Source organism: Sceloporus undulatus, chromosome 6 (genome assembly GCF_019175285.1).
Source record: "Sceloporus undulatus isolate JIND9_A2432 ecotype Alabama chromosome 6, SceUnd_v1.1, whole genome shotgun sequence".
NCBI classification, from domain to species: Eukaryota; Metazoa; Chordata; class Lepidosauria; order Squamata; family Phrynosomatidae; genus Sceloporus; species Sceloporus undulatus.
In genome coordinates, this window is record NC_056527.1 from 9,486,657 (window position 1) to 9,502,357 (window position 15,701).

General features: G+C 39.6%; 1 protein-coding gene across 1 annotated transcript in view; it reads right to left on the bottom strand.

The window, feature by feature from the left end:
• Positions 1–15,701, bottom strand: part of XYLB (xylulokinase) — a 123,851-nt gene that overhangs the window by 98,136 nt on the left and 10,014 nt on the right. Inside the window, exons 5-9 of the mRNA XM_042471902.1 lie at positions 14,839–14,919; positions 13,853–13,939; positions 11,508–11,636; positions 8,263–8,328; positions 5,614–5,686 (exon numbers count right to left, since the gene is read on the bottom strand). Of these exons, the coding sequence (XP_042327836.1) occupies positions 5,614–5,686; positions 8,263–8,328; positions 11,508–11,636; positions 13,853–13,939; positions 14,839–14,919 (436 nt within the window). The remainder of the gene's footprint in view (positions 1–5,613; positions 5,687–8,262; positions 8,329–11,507; positions 11,637–13,852; positions 13,940–14,838; positions 14,920–15,701) is intronic.

Consider the following 15,701-nt stretch of genomic DNA (forward strand, 5'->3'; position numbering starts at 1 on the left):
TCATCATCATCATCATCATCATCATCATCATCACACTATCATTGTCAAGCCAGGGACACTTGTTAGCAATTAAAAATAACTGAAAATAAAATAAAAAAACCCATCTGGCCTCTGGCCACTCACCACCTTCTCTTCCTCTCTCTTCGTCCTCCTCCTGCTCTTCCTCCTCCTGCTGCCCCCTCTTCCTCCTCCTGCTCTTCCCTGCGGGGAGGCGGGGAGGGCCGCGTGGGGCCGTGTGGAGCCCCGCGGGGAGGCTGGGAGGGCCGCGCGGAGCCCCACGGGGAGGCGGGAAGGGCCGCGCGGAGCCCCGCGGGGAGGCGGGGAGGGCCCCCCTGCCGCCCTTGGAGCGCTCCTGGAGGGCCCCAGGGACGGCAGCGGGCCTCCTAAAGGCCCGCCGCCGCTCTGGGCGCCGCCATTTTGCCGCCCAAAATGGCGGCGCCCAGAGCGGCGAAGAGCCGTTACGGGCGGCCGCGGCAGCGGCGGCAGCAGCAACAGCACCCGGGGGCCAGGCGGCAGGCCTCCGCGGGCCGCATCCGGCCCGCGGGCCAGAGGTTGCCGACCCCTGATTTAAACAGTATACCTCCAAAGTGACCCGAAGCAGCTTTATTTTGGCCTGTCTGTATGGGGCCTTCTTTTGTTTTTTTAAACCTTCTGAAAATTAAAAGAAATGGAAATTTCTCAAGAAAAGAAGCAAATTCAGCCTCCAATAAGCTTCAGCTTGGGTTGCTAGATGTCCCTTTTTATAATGGATGGAGAAATACATGGCTAGGTTAACTGAAATCAATGCTTTCATATGGTATTTCAACAGAGCTGTAACTTGCTAATACTGGTTTCTGATTGTAAACCCCACGTGTCATGAATTTTGACTGCCCATTATTGCTATTTTGAAAGCCTAGCAACATGAACTTCAATACAACTGGTCAAAGGAACAGGAAGGACCCAGAAATGAACTCCATTGCTTATTCTCCACTGCCTAGATTTCGGAGAATTATTTTTAAAACTATTTCTACATATCTGTAGAAATACAGACACTTTAGGTCCAACGGAAAAAGGATGTGCATCTTAATTTCCATTGAAAGACAGACCCCAGTAGCATAGTGAGTATTGCATTTGGACACATAAAACTACCTTCAAGAAACTACAGTACCTGCTTTTCCACACATCTTATTGGGTGACCTGGGGCATGCTACTATTCTTCATCGTATCCTACTCAAAATAATTATTGTGTGGTTATTTCAAGATGATCAAGACCAGCATCTACGTATAACTGTTTGCATATGCAGTGTGTGTGGGGCCCCTGACAGGCACGTAAATTATATAATCTTTGCAAACATCACATGTAAACACTAAGAGATGTCCAGTGGAATAAAAATGGATATTTTATGTTGTTGTTGTATGTCTTCATTGTTTCTGACTTATGGTGACCCTAAGGTGAACCTATTATGGGGTTTTCTTGACAAGATTTATTCAGAGGAGAGTTTGACTTGCCCAAGATCACTCACTGGACTCCATGGCTGAGCAGGAAATTAATCAGGTCGTAGTCCAACATTCAAACCACTAAGCCACGCTGGAGCTCTGCTGTGTAGTTTCACTTTAACCTGTTAGTTCAAAGCTGAAAACAGACTTGGGGAGTGTACCAGCTTCGGCTGATACGCCAGCTGCGTCCCTGTCTGGACCAAAAGGACCTTGAAACAATAGTACATGCACTGGTAACCTCTCGCTTGGATTTCTGTAATGCGCTCTACATGGGGCTACCTTTGCACCAGGTTCGGAAGCTTCAATTAGTTCAAAATGCTGCAGCCAGATTAGTCACTGGGACCCCAAGAGCAGATCATATAACCCCAGTATTAAAAGCCCTTCACTGGCTGCCAATTAGCTTCCGGGCTCAATACAAAGTGTTGGTTATCACCTATAAAGCCCTACATGGCTTGGGCCAGAGTTACTTGAGGGAGCAACTCTCCCTACATAATCCGCCCCGCACACTCAGAACAACACGCAAATATCTATTGGAATATCCTAGGGTGAGATTGTCTGCAACTCACCAACGAGCATTTACATCTACTGCTCATGTTGGAATGGACTCCCTGAGGAGATTCGTCTCAGTTCTTCCTTGGAAGCCTTTAAGAAAGCGTTGAAGACTCACCTATTCCGCTTGGTATATCCCCATGATCCTTCATAGAGATAGTTATCCTCCTACCCTACCATCCTCCAAAGTTATGAGTATCTGTGATGTTAATTTGTAATGATGAGATTGTAAAATGGGAGATTATGAGTTTTTAATATGTTTTTATAGGATGTTTTTATATGAGGTTTTTAGTGGAATGTTTTTATTGTATATTATGCTGTAATACGATGTGTTTACATCCGTATTCGCCTGTGAACCACTTTGATCTCCAAGGAAAAGCGGTATAAAAATAAAGATTTATTATTATTATTATAAAAGGCACCGTGTAAAAGCACCATGCTGGCCCCGATTTTAGGGTTAAGGACTGTGCGGCAACCGCATGGTCCCTAACCCTAAAACGTGCCACTGCCATTATGACATAATGGACACATAGCATCCGCACATCGTGCCACACCAGTTACATCATGAGTGTGCCATTGGCGCACTTGCAATGTTACTCCAGCGGTGCAAAAAAGAACCCAGATTTTCTTTTTACTCCGGAGTGATGGCTCAGGTTTGGGGGCTGTGCCAGCCCTCTGAAGTAAAAGCAGGTGCCAGCAGGCCGCCGTTTCTTGGCAGTCTGTACTGCGCCTAAGCTTTACTTTTAGCCACTTGCTTCTACTATTTTCACATGTGTTAGGATGGGAGATGATTAGTTTGATTCTGCTTTACTGTATATAACTTCTGAAACATATCTTCTAGTTGTCCCTTCCATGGGAGAGTTGCACCTAGCCCAGGGGACCCATTATCCAGCCATGGTGATCAATTCTTAGTGGAATTCATTGTTCTACCACTTGCTGCAAGATAAAGTTGGAACTCATTAGCTAAGGAGCTGTGATGCCTGCCTCTGCTGTAGACCACCTGCTACATCATTTAACATCAATAAAGCTTGTCCTATCTTGGTAAGATCTGTTTGCAAGAGAAGGAGAATGAAGGTATCTCCATGATGACAGTAGAATGACTGGATTTTTTAAAAAAGAGCCTTCACTTTGTCACTCTTTATAAAGAAGAACGCATCCAGTAACACATTTAAATCACTTAGTCTCGTGTTTGCTACTCCTTTAAAAATCCACACAGTATAAATGGAAATAATTTGTCATTTTAATATAGCATTTTTGCCATTTTTTAAAAAATCAAACAACACAAGTGCAAAGCAATTTACAGGAAGACATTTGCACCTCCTGGAAGTGGCCTTAACTCCTTTCCAGATTTTGGTTTCTAACACGTTTCTGCCAGAGCTTATTGGATTTTTTTAAAAAAGGTGTGCTGTACCAGAGGGCTAAACAACTGGACTAAATATTTTATAGCCTGTACAGGTCAAAATGTTATAAACCTAGCAAAAATAAAAAAGGGAGGTGATTATCTGGATAGTATTTGAAACAAATTATATCCACACACAAAAAGGAACTAAGGAAACTGGAAGCTGTGAACCACTCACGCATAGTATCTGCCACATGAACCTTGGTTTAAAGTTGATCCATGTCACTACATGGTGTCCCTTTTGTTTTTAATTTGCATGTCACCTGGGCAATTATAATGTTGGCTATTTTCCAACCACAGTTAAAGAGTTCCAGACTCTAGACAAATTATTTTTGCCACTTTTCTCCTCTGGTATGAGTTGCCCCTCACTTTTAATTATGAATATATGTTGCACTGGTAGCAACATGACCCATGATTTATACTAACCAAGATACTCTCCAACCCAAGATTTGAAGATCAGTAGCAAAGTCTACTTCACAAAGAACCAGATATGCATTAAAAGCATATAACTTGGGAAATGGTATCATACTTAGCTTAACAGAGGAGAAAAGTTGCAGGAACTGAACAGAATGAGACAAGGAAATGTAGGTTAAATTTAATGTTAGTCCCGACTACAGCAGGAGATACACTGCGGCTGATAGAACTTATTATTTACAAAAATAAGAATTCCATTAATTTCAACAGATTTATCTACTTGGGACTGGATTGAGCTGTATTTGTCTAGAGGTGAGGTGAATAAAGAATGGGTCTGGGATTGCACGCAGTCTGCCAAGGCTTTTTAAATATTTATTTATTTATTTGTACTCTGCTTTTTCACAAAGGAATCAAAGTGGATTCCAACAGTATATGTAAATAAAAAAACCCAAACCCCAACCCTCCCCCCATTCATAATAACAGTGATCAAAAAGGATTAAACATCAAAAAAATTAAAACTGTCCAATAGGAATACACTAAAATTTCGGGCAGATTAGCGCGAGAAATGAGTCTTCCTCAAAAGAAGGGTGGATAGGACAGGGGCGATGATATCAATTAATTTTGATATCGATATCATTAGAGGTATCAATGGGGGGAGGCAAGTCTAATGGATCCAACCTAGTCTGGAAAGGCCTGCTGGAGTCCTCAACCACTCCACACCAATCAGATCACTCTTATTTTATTTTATTACTGAATTTATATTTTGTCTTTCTCCCAAAATGAGATTCATGGCAACCCTTTTCAGGCCACTTCTTGAAGTTTCTTGAAGTTGCAATTCAGCTTTTAAACAGGTTGCAGCCCTTTTGCACTGTTTAATGTAAAAAAAAAAACTAATTTGTTTCCTTTTTCAGCATTTTGTGGCACTTCATATGATCTGTGGAGGGTCCCACAGGGAGTTCATTGGTTCTAGAACCCAGCAAACTTGCCCACCTCTTGTCTAGAAAACTTCTTAGTATCTTGTGACAAAGTACCAGCATACAGCTAAAGCAAAGAAAGATTGCATAACCTTGATCCAGATTACAACAAGCACCGAAACATGGGGAAAATTTAACCCCCTCCCCACTGACAACTAAAAAAGAAGGTGCCAATGGAAATCTGCCCCTTTTATTCCCATATGGAAAGCCAAAACCTTCCTGATCCCCTGATAAATTGATAGTTTTTTGTGGGTTTTTCGGGCTATGTGGCCATGTGGTAGAAGAGTTTCTTCCTTTAGTCCGCAAAAGATACTAGTCTTAAACTGCATTGGGGACTTGTGAGAAAGAAAGGTTTGTCCAAGACTACTCAATTAATCCATGGCTGAATAGAGACTTGAGCCTCTCCTCCTATATTCAAATCTGAATCACAAACCAGACTCTTGATTTTCGTATGCCACATTTTGAGTGTAAATAAACACAGGTTTCTTTCATTCATAAAGAAAAAAGACAGGGAACAGAGTAGTCAATTTATTTTTTGGAACCATTCAAGCAGAAGCTTCTAAGTTAGTATTATTTTAGAGATATTTTAATTATGTAATGTTGTTGTTTTAGATTGTACGCCGCTTGGCAGATTTTTATTCTTTTTTATTTTATTTTACGTATTTGACCTTTACTATCTAAAGCACTGTGCAAACTTTACAGTGCTCTATAAATAAATGTTAATAATAATAATAATAATAATAATAATAATAATAATAATAAATTGGACCAAATACATTAAAAACAACAGAAAACACTTACCATCACTGTAATCGATGGGAGCATACGCACCAAGGAAAAGGGAGGCTGCAAAGCTGCTGACCAAAGAGATCCTCTGAAAGAGTAAAAGAAATGAGAAACTGAATGTTAAACACATTCATTTAAATTCACTAGCCAACCAAATCACATCCGAATGAAAATCAAACATTTTAAAATCCCCCTTAATTTCAATGGAAGAGTTACAGGTGTTTAGAATGCTCTGGAATTTAAGAATCAAGTAATCAGAAGAAGACTATGTCTTGGAAAGGCAGCCATGAAGGAACTAGATAACATCCCACAGGTGTAAAGTTATATAACTGAATACCAAAGAGTCATCTAGGGCACAGTGTTTCTAGTTTCTATTTATTGGTGTGAAAGTTAGACAATGAAAAAAGGTGACAGAAAGAAAATCAAGTCATTTGAAATTATGTGCTAGAGAAGGGTTTTAGAAATACCATGGACTGCTAAAAAGACAAATGACTTTTAGAACAAATCAAACCTGAATTTTCATTAGAAGTGAAGTTGACTAAACAAACTGTCAGACTAACGCAATCAAGGAAGCCATGGCTGTCCTGAATTTGCAAGACCTGAGCAAACTGGATTGACTGACTCAAGGATCTTGAAGGCCTCCCACTTAATAGGGTCACCATAAGTCAAAGGTGACTTGATGGCAGTAACAACAGCCTCGGTTTAATCATTTTGGTTTCTAGTGCAAGTTCAGGCTTGATCTGCTGTCGAAGCCATTTATCTGTTTTATTTATTTCACAATCACACATAGAAATTAGAAATACTACGGTATGTGTGATTCTGACTTTAGCATTTAATGTAATGCTATATTGAATGATACAATTTTTTTATTTACAAATGAATGAGATCACAGTTGGAAACATCTCTCGCATCCAGGGCTGAATTCAGTTTCAGAGAGGTTCTTAGGGCCATGGTGGGTGAACCCAGAGCCAAAAGGATAGGACAAAAAAACTAGCATATTTTAGCTTAAAGCTCCTATTGCCAGTATCTAAGCCTTATGAAAGGCATTTCACCCTTTTAGAATGGGAATAAACTTGCACAAAATGGACAATTTTAACATTTGGAAGTGTCTATAGCTGTGATTGTCTGGATATGTACTTAAATACATATAGAGGAAAGAAATAAAAGTTTTGTTGAGTCTCCTTATCCAAAATGCTTGGGAACAGAAGTGTTTTGGATTTCAGAGTTTTTCAGATTTTGGATAATGAGGTATCTTGGAGATGGGACCCAAACCTAAATATGAAATTCATTTGTGTTTCATATACACCTTATACACAAAGGCTGAAAGTAGTTCTATACACAATATTATACACAAAGTTTGTGTACACTGAACCATCAGAAAGCAAAGGTGTCACTTTCTCAACCACTGATGAGAATAATTCTGGAATATTTCAGATTCCAGGTAAGGGAGACTCCACCTATACTGTACATACATTAGAGATATTAAGGTAAATGGTCTTATGGGAAGGGTGAAAGCATGACTACCTGGGGTTTTGAAAATTCAAACCAGTTAAGACAGTTAGACTTAGGTCCAACTATAGAAATAATCCAGTCTCAGACTGCTTTAACTGCCCTGGCTCAATGCTTAGGGAATCATGAGTACTGTAGTTTTGTGAGATATTTAGCCTTCTTTGTAAGAGAGCTCTGGTGCCACAATAAACTACAATTCACAGGATTTCCTAGCACTGAGCCAGGGCAGTTAAAGCGGTTTCCAACTGGATTATTTCTGCACTGTGTTTTGGACCTAAGAGGACAGTTTATTCAGTGAGGTTTAGTTAGGAGTACAAAGTTAGTGAAGTTTGGCTCAGGATAATTCAAATAGGGATTTTTTTTAAAGTGGTGTGAAGTATGAGCGATCTAATTGGAGTTAAATTAATAACCCTAACAACTACACCATAAAACCCTGTAAACACAAGTTTCTGCATACAAAGTGACTTTAACTTGTATGTTTGTTTTCTGTTTAATAAATAATTTGTACTATATACACACATGCCTCTTGGAACACTAACACAGTGCTGTTAAAGCAGTTATATGTTCAAGTCACACAGCCTCTGGGATGCAACAAATGTTCTGTGATGGTAATCAACTTTAAATTATCAGTGGTGGGTTTTGGTGAAGAAATCCAGGCGTAAAGGGTCACAAAGTTACATGCCACCAGTCTGTATTAAGTGCACCTTGCAATTAGTGGTTAGTAGTAAGATTAAAAGGGTAAAGTCTTCCACACAGCATTTATAAGTTCATTTAGAAGAGCTCCACATTTGCTGATAGTAAGTGGGATAGGATCACTATATGTCAGAAATGGCTTGAAGGAATTTAGCATATAAAATCCCCAGAGGTTCAGGTGGCAAAGATGGGACAAGTAACTCCCAGAGGGCTGCACTGGAACATCAGATCCAGCTTCAGGTCTTGGACCCGGGGTTACTCACTCCTAATGTACACTTCAGCAGTATTACTTCTTAATTTCCACACACAGAACACATTTCCCATTTATTGAGGTTTCTTTTAACAGTTGCCATATGTATGCTTAAGGGAGAAGGGCTGCAACTTTTTTAAAGTTCTCTTACATATCAAAAGAAAATAAATATCACTTGTAATTTCCAAGAAGTGAACAGAAGATTACCCGACCTCAGTTTGTGAGTAGGCTTCAGGGTTCAGGCTGTAAATCTTTGCTATCTGGTTTCCTGTAAAACGCTGAGAAGAGACAGGCCAGTGCTTAGGAACACAAAATGTAAATGGAGTCAATAATCATTAACTCAACATAATGAGTTCAGGACATTGCACTTTGGGTATTTAATTTGTCTCATGCGTGATGGAAACTGTTATTTGGGTGCAGTAGGCACTAAACCGACTATAATACATTGATGCATTATAGGAATCTTGCTTGCTTTTGAAGAAAATGCAAGAGTATTCCTGGCTACAATTTACATTGCAGAAATGAGAGATCAAGAGAATAGGTAATCCTAGCCACTTAGGCAGGACCTCAATCTAATGTAGGAATTAATTTAGATTCCCAGTAGATTTCTACAATTCAACAAGGAGAAAGGTTACTTCCACCTAACATTTTTTGTCTAGAATTGCCATCCTATGCGCCCATACAGACAGGTCAAAATAAAGCTGCTTCAGGTCACTTTGGAAGTATGCTGTTTAATTGATGCATGCGTCCTAAGAGGCTAGAAGCTGTTCCAAAGGTGTGGTCCAGTCCTTAAGACTGGAGCGTGGCTTTGGCGTGGTTTCTGGCCTCTTAGAATACATGCATCATTTAAACAGCATACTTCCAAGGTGATCCAAAGCAGCTTTATTTTGGCCTGTCTGTACGGGCCCTATGTTTACTCTACATTTACGTAACATCCTGACAGTGGTTTGGTTCAAAATGTAATTGTCTATAGAGCAGGTCCTATTCAATGTAACATTACTGAAAAATAGCCTCTCAACCACTCTTTAGTCTGTTCTTTTTCTCTCTTGGATAACTAGTCTTCTCTCTCACCTTTTTCTTCAACATTTTAATGCAGTTTTTTTTAATAACTTTATTTACATAATAAAAAGTTTACAAACAACACAAGACATAATACATGATATACATCTAATCTCTCATTTTGTACTTTGTTACCAGTTTTTATATCTTCACTATTTACACATACACACTTCCTTTAGATTGCGCAATCCACCGTTTACCTTAGCAAAAAATGTACACTAACTCTTAAGCCTCGTCCTGAAGGGTACTATATATTCACCATAGGATATACATTTAACTCTTGCATAAGAGTATTTGGACCTAGTTCAATTTACTTAACTTTAATCCTATTAAGCATATATCAAAGTATCTCACTCTCATCTAATATTATCCTTCATAATCTACTCTCATTATACTAATGCTTTTATTGTATATAGTTTATCCAAGGTTCCCACTCCCAGTGAAATTTATCTAAGGAACCCTTCCCCATTAAAGCTGTTAATTTCTCCATTTCCCAAAATTCCATCATTTTTAATTTCCAGTCTTCCAGAGAAGGGTTTTCTTCTGACTTCCATAATTTTGCAATTGATACTCTCGCTGCCACGATCATATAGAATAGTAATTTTTCATTTCCAGCTTCTTCTTTAACTTCTTTGGTGATGTTCAGAAGATACATCTTGGGGTCAGGTTTTTCGTTCAAATTTATCATTTTTTTAATTTCCTTATGTATATTTTTCCAGAACTTATTAATTTTAGGGCATGACCACCAACAGTGAAGGTAAGTACCGATCTCTTTCTTACATTTCCAGCATTCATTATTTTGTTTGTATATCTTAGATAATTTATAAGGAGTTAAATACCACCTCAACACAGACTTCTATATATTTTCTTTAATCTCAACACAGGGGGATAATTTCAATTTCGTCTTCCATAATCTTTCCCAGTGATTTAATTGGATCGTCGTCTTCAAATCTTTCATCATGTAATCTTTAATAATCTCCGTTTCTAATTCAAAATTCCTAATTAAATTATAAAATTTAGAAATCTGTCATTTCAGTTGTGCTTCGGCTGGACCTATAGCCTCAAGGTTTTTTTTAATCCATCATATACCTTTCTTTAAATTGCCTGTATGAAAACCAATCACATCTATAGCCTTCTTTTTCCTACTCTTCTTGAGATTTCACAATTCTTACACCTTCCTTTATCTTTATTAAATCTGTGTACGTTACCCAAGTATTTTCTTTAATTACCACTCGGTTATATAGTGCTTCATTCGGTGACGCCCATAATGGTATTGCAGGGCACCAACTTTTTTTATATTTACTCCAAATTCTACTCAATTATTTCCTTATTATATGATCCTTAAAATTCCTATCTAATTTAATTTTGTCGTAGAATAGGTATCCATGTAGGCCAAATTTTAAGTCAATTTTCTCTAAGGTTAGCACCCTTTTGTTATCTAATCTTATCCAGTCTGTTAACCAATCCAACACTCCTGCATAGTAGTACCATTTTAAGTTTGGTAATGCTAGTCCCCCTTTTTCTATTGAGTCTTGCATTATTTTGAGCTTTACCCTCAGGTTTTTATTATTCCAGATAAATTTATTTAAATCTTTTTCCCACTTCTGAAATGGTTTATCATTCACTATTATCGGGAGTGTCTGAAATAAATACATCATTTTAGGCAACACCACCATCTTAATCGTCGCAATTCTACCCATCCACAATAAATTTAATTTTCCCCATCTTCCCAATTCTTTTTTAATTACCAAGTAACTTCATTGTTGTTCCTTCATGTGAGGGCGATCTGGCTGCGACATTTGTCACCTCATTGATCGCCAGAGTTGAATGCAGTTTTTTTTTTTAAAAAATGATATCTATCACCATACAAGACAGTCTCTTGTGTATGAGAATTGTGCAAGAAAGGGATGGACTAACTTAAGGGCAATTTATCGGTAATGCCACTGCTACACTGAACCAGAAGCAATGACAGGGCAGGTGCTAAAGTGGCGGGGAACATTTGATGAGAGCTGCTGGGGACATTTACTGAACTAAATGTACTTCTGAGTACATAACAATTATACTTTATTATAATACTTTATTTATACTCTTGATTCCTCTCTTACTTTAATTCGGAGAAAATATCTTTACTAACTGACATTTTTGTATTATCCTTTCTCCTAAACACTCAAGGGAATGTCCCCTCTTCTTCCCACCATCACAGCAAAAGAGTATTAAATATTTGCTAAATTACAGTCATTCCTCATGGGATCAAAACCAGGAAAAAAGCAGCAGCAAAAGCTGATCTTGAGCTCTCAGCAAATGTCTGCAGTAGAGCTCTATGAATTCACTCACATTCTAAGCTGAGCTAGAAGCTTCCAAAACCATAGCTTGGTTTTTCTCTTCAGACAGCTCTTACCTCATAGGCCCGTGAGCCAGTGATGTCAGCCAGTCTCTGAGCCCCTCCAACAGCTTTTTCTAGAGAGGAACACTCGGCAGTTGTACTAGAATCCATCCAAATAGGACTGTTGTTCACAGAGAAGCAAGACTAATGGTCAAGGGGAAAGAATGGAAACATATAAAAAAGGCAGTCAACTCCATCTATCAATCTTGCTTACAAACAATTACATATATCAGTTGTGTACATTTGACTAAGGTTTCAAGACAGAAAAGAACAAAGGCAAGATTTTTTAACAGGGCAAAAGGGTTTCTATTCCCTCACTCTCTGGTTTGAGGAAGTGAAAGAAGCCCACAGATGCCTCCGCTCATTACCTGAGGTGGCCCAGAATAAAACAAGATACGTTAGACTTCAAAAAAAGAAAGAAAAGAAACCCCACCACCATCCTCCTTGTTCACATCAATAGACGGAATATGTTTTCCCTTCTAGTAACATGTTTAAGATCAAATAAAAATCTGGAAATTAATAGGGAAATGGCTCTGCAGCTGACAAGACACCTGCCTTTGGCCCCATTCCCACTGGCCTATAACGCAGATCAGGATGTGAATCATGGGTGCATCGTTTCCATTTGAGTACACATTCAACCCACATTGCTCCGATATCGTTCCCATTGGGATTCGAATCTGAATCGAATTATCCTGAAAAATCTGAATTTTAGGTCGATAAACCGGTTTAAAAAAATAGTGGCTTTTTAGCAAATTTTCCTGTGCCTCCGGAGTCTGATTTGGGGTAAATGAATGGGAACAAAAGGGTGTCTGATTCGGGAACCTGGGGATGGGAGGAGCAGTGCTCAAGGGGCTGGCCTGGGGGTGTCACCCTCTTTGTTCTCTTTCTGCATTGCCGGCACCATTTTCTTCCATTCGCATAGCCTTTCCCCCAGTGGATTGGGAAGCAGGGTAAGGCGATTGCACTACATTGAGCTCCAAACACAGTAAACACGTTACTCCCCCTGCAACCTCCCCTTTGCTCCACATTCATAGACCAACGTATGAGGAGAGCCATTGTACACCATTTTAATTATTATTATTATTATTATTATTATTATTATTTTCTTTTTTTTTTGCCTCTGCCTAAGCACCTGAGCAGCAGATGGGCTTTGCAGTACATGCCTGCATGATCGCCCCCCCGACAGCCCAGGGAGCAATGGGGGAGGCAAAGGGATTTGGGGTGATTAGAGGCTCCTTCTCTCTTTCCCAGAGGAACTATGGGAAGAAACAGAAGAGCCTGGATGCCAAGGGATTTGAGGGGAATAGAGGCTCCTCTTCTCTCTTTCCTAGAGGGAGTCTGGGGAGACACAGAAGAGCCTTGGATGCAAGGGGTTTAGGACGAACAGAGGCTCCTTCTCTCTTTCCTAGAGGGAGTCTGGGGAGACACAGAAGAGGCTGGATGCCAAGGGATTGGGGGCAAAGAGAGGCTCCTCTTCTCTTTCCCAGAGGAACTATGGGAAGACACAGAAGAGCCTGGGACCCAAAGGGATCTGGGGTTAATAGAGGCTCCCTTTCCCAGAGGGGAAAAGTGCCTAAGCAGCTGATTAGCTGTGACATCAAGCACTTAAGCGCTTGATTGACAGCTGCTTTAAAAAAAGAGGTTCCGGAAGGGCAATGGGAATGGGGAGCAAAATAACCCACTTCAAATTACCACAGGGAAAATACCAATGGGAACGAAAACAGGGATAAAAAAAACCTGGGTCTGTTTGCACCCGTTTTTAATGGGAACGATGGGTCAGATTCGAGTCAGAATCCGAGTCAGAATCGCAGCGAAATAAGCCGCTTTTTTTGCCCAGTGGGAATGGGGTCTTTGGCTCTCTTTTAATGGGCAATGCTTTACGCGGAAACCGGGCAATCTTGGGTCAGGCATTATCTAGCAGCCCAAAATGTCTTTAAAGTATCAATGACATAAATGGAAACTGGGGAAAAAGGGGGCAGGGGAAGAACTGCCAAGTTCTTAGGGCGGCATGTATGAATCCATGCAGAGTTTTGATATACAGCAAAGCCAGATTTGTCCCACCATTTACCTAGATTATGAAGTCAAGGGGGCAGAGAAAGAAGCAATTAATCACTCATTCTTTACTTTCTCAAGGACCAAGTAAATATGAAAAGCTAACCATTTCTGCTCAGAGGAGAAAAATAAAACATCTTGTCTCTATTATCGTTTATGTCTGCTGTGAGCAAAATAAAAATACAAAGCATCCTTCAGAAGGTTTGCTTCTTTAATGTCAATAAGCTGGAAAAGAAAGCACAACCATTAAGGGCTCAAAAAGCAAGAACAGGGATGAACTTGTTTCCAGAGCAGCTTACAGAGGTTACCTGCAATGACTGATGTAAAGGAAGATCAGGTGATAGGTTTTGTAAAACAGAGTTTGCACCCTGTTTCCAATAGACACTCCCATGTTGCTGTTAAATTAAAAGAGTAAAAATAGGTAAAACCAAAACAAAGTAACACTGATTCATATTTGAACTTTTGTTCCATTTTTACACTTACATACTCTCTCTCTCTCTCTCTCTCTCTCACACACACACACACAGATATGTGTGTGCAAGAGCCAGCATGGTGTAGTAGTTTGAGCATTGAACTATGACTGTGGAGACCAGAGTTCGAAGCCTGGCCATTTAAAGCCAGCCCAAGAAAACCCCATGATCGGTTCACCTTAGTTGGAAATGACTTGAATGCACACAACAGCAAAGCAAAAGCATAACTACCAAAGAACCTTGCAAAGCTTTACAACTGTGCCATTAATTTTCACACCTGTCAATTAAAAATTGCTGTCACTGATCGACCAAATAAAATGTTACCAATTAACATTCCCTGGATGACCGAGCATTCCACAGTCCAATTCAGTACAATCTGAAGAATGAGCTCTTCTGCCCTCCTTTTGTGTAGGCTGAGACTCATGGTACTGTATAGGTCACATATAGTATATACTGTGATCAAATAGGGTCAGAGGAACATCACAGAATGTACTATTGACCATAGAATTCAGTTTGCTAAGAATATGGCTGTGCCTTCCAATCCCTTTAGATGTAAACATATGATTTTAAGTGCATTGAAATTCCTCTTGAAATCTTACAAACCAAAAGATGAGAATAAGAGTTTTCAAGCTTGGGGTCAGACTACATAGCTCCTCACAATATCAAAAACAGAATTATGTAACATAGTAAAGACTGCAGACATTATGAAAACCAAAAAGACCTAGCATCATTAACAAAATTTTCAGGATTTTGTATAAATATTAATTATTGTATAGTGTTTACACGAATCAAAATACATGAGTTAGCCTCTCCTTTTGACTAACCTGTCCAGCTCCAGATAAAGCTTTCACTCTGGAAAAGTTAAATCCAGAAGACTTCATTTTTTCCAAGATCAGATCTAGGGCCTAGAAGAGCAGACATGATCAAAAATAAATCCACTGTTCAAAGAAATTCAAAATTCTTACAGATCACAGAGAGAAACAGGGAATAGATCTGTATTATCAGGGATAAAACACAAAGAAAAATGAAAGAATTAGAACATAACTGGAAGGTTTATATATAGAAACTAAGGGCCCGAACAGACAGGCCAAAATAAAACTGCTTCAGGTCACTTTGGATGGATGCTGTTTAAATGACACACACACATCTTAAGAGGCTGGATGTCCTTAGGACTGGAGTGTGGCTTTGTTGAGGCTTCCAACCTCTTAGGATGCATGCATCATTTAAATAGCATACCTCCAAAGAGCAACTTTATTTTGGCCTGTCTGATCAGGCCCTAAGCTAACTATCTAAACAAGAGCACACTTTTAAAATGTGGGGTGGGGGAATCTTCAAACATGTGAAGGGACAAAGGGTACGTTTTAGGATCACAAACTTTACAAATGAGGATGCTGCCCTATTAAATAAATCTTAGGCCTGTTACAGACTGCCAAATAAAGCTGCTTCAGGTCTCTTTGGAGGTATGCTATTTAAATGATGCATTGGTCCTAAGAGTCCGGAGGTCGCACCAAAGCCACACTCCATTCCAAAGCACTGGAGTGCAGCTTTGGTGCAGCTTCCAGATTCTTAAGATGCATGCATCATTTAAACAGCATACCTCCAAAGAGACCTGAAGCAGCTTTATTTTGGCAGTCTGTAACAGGCCAAAGAAACATGATTTTAGTCAATTAATCAATTGCATCTGTAT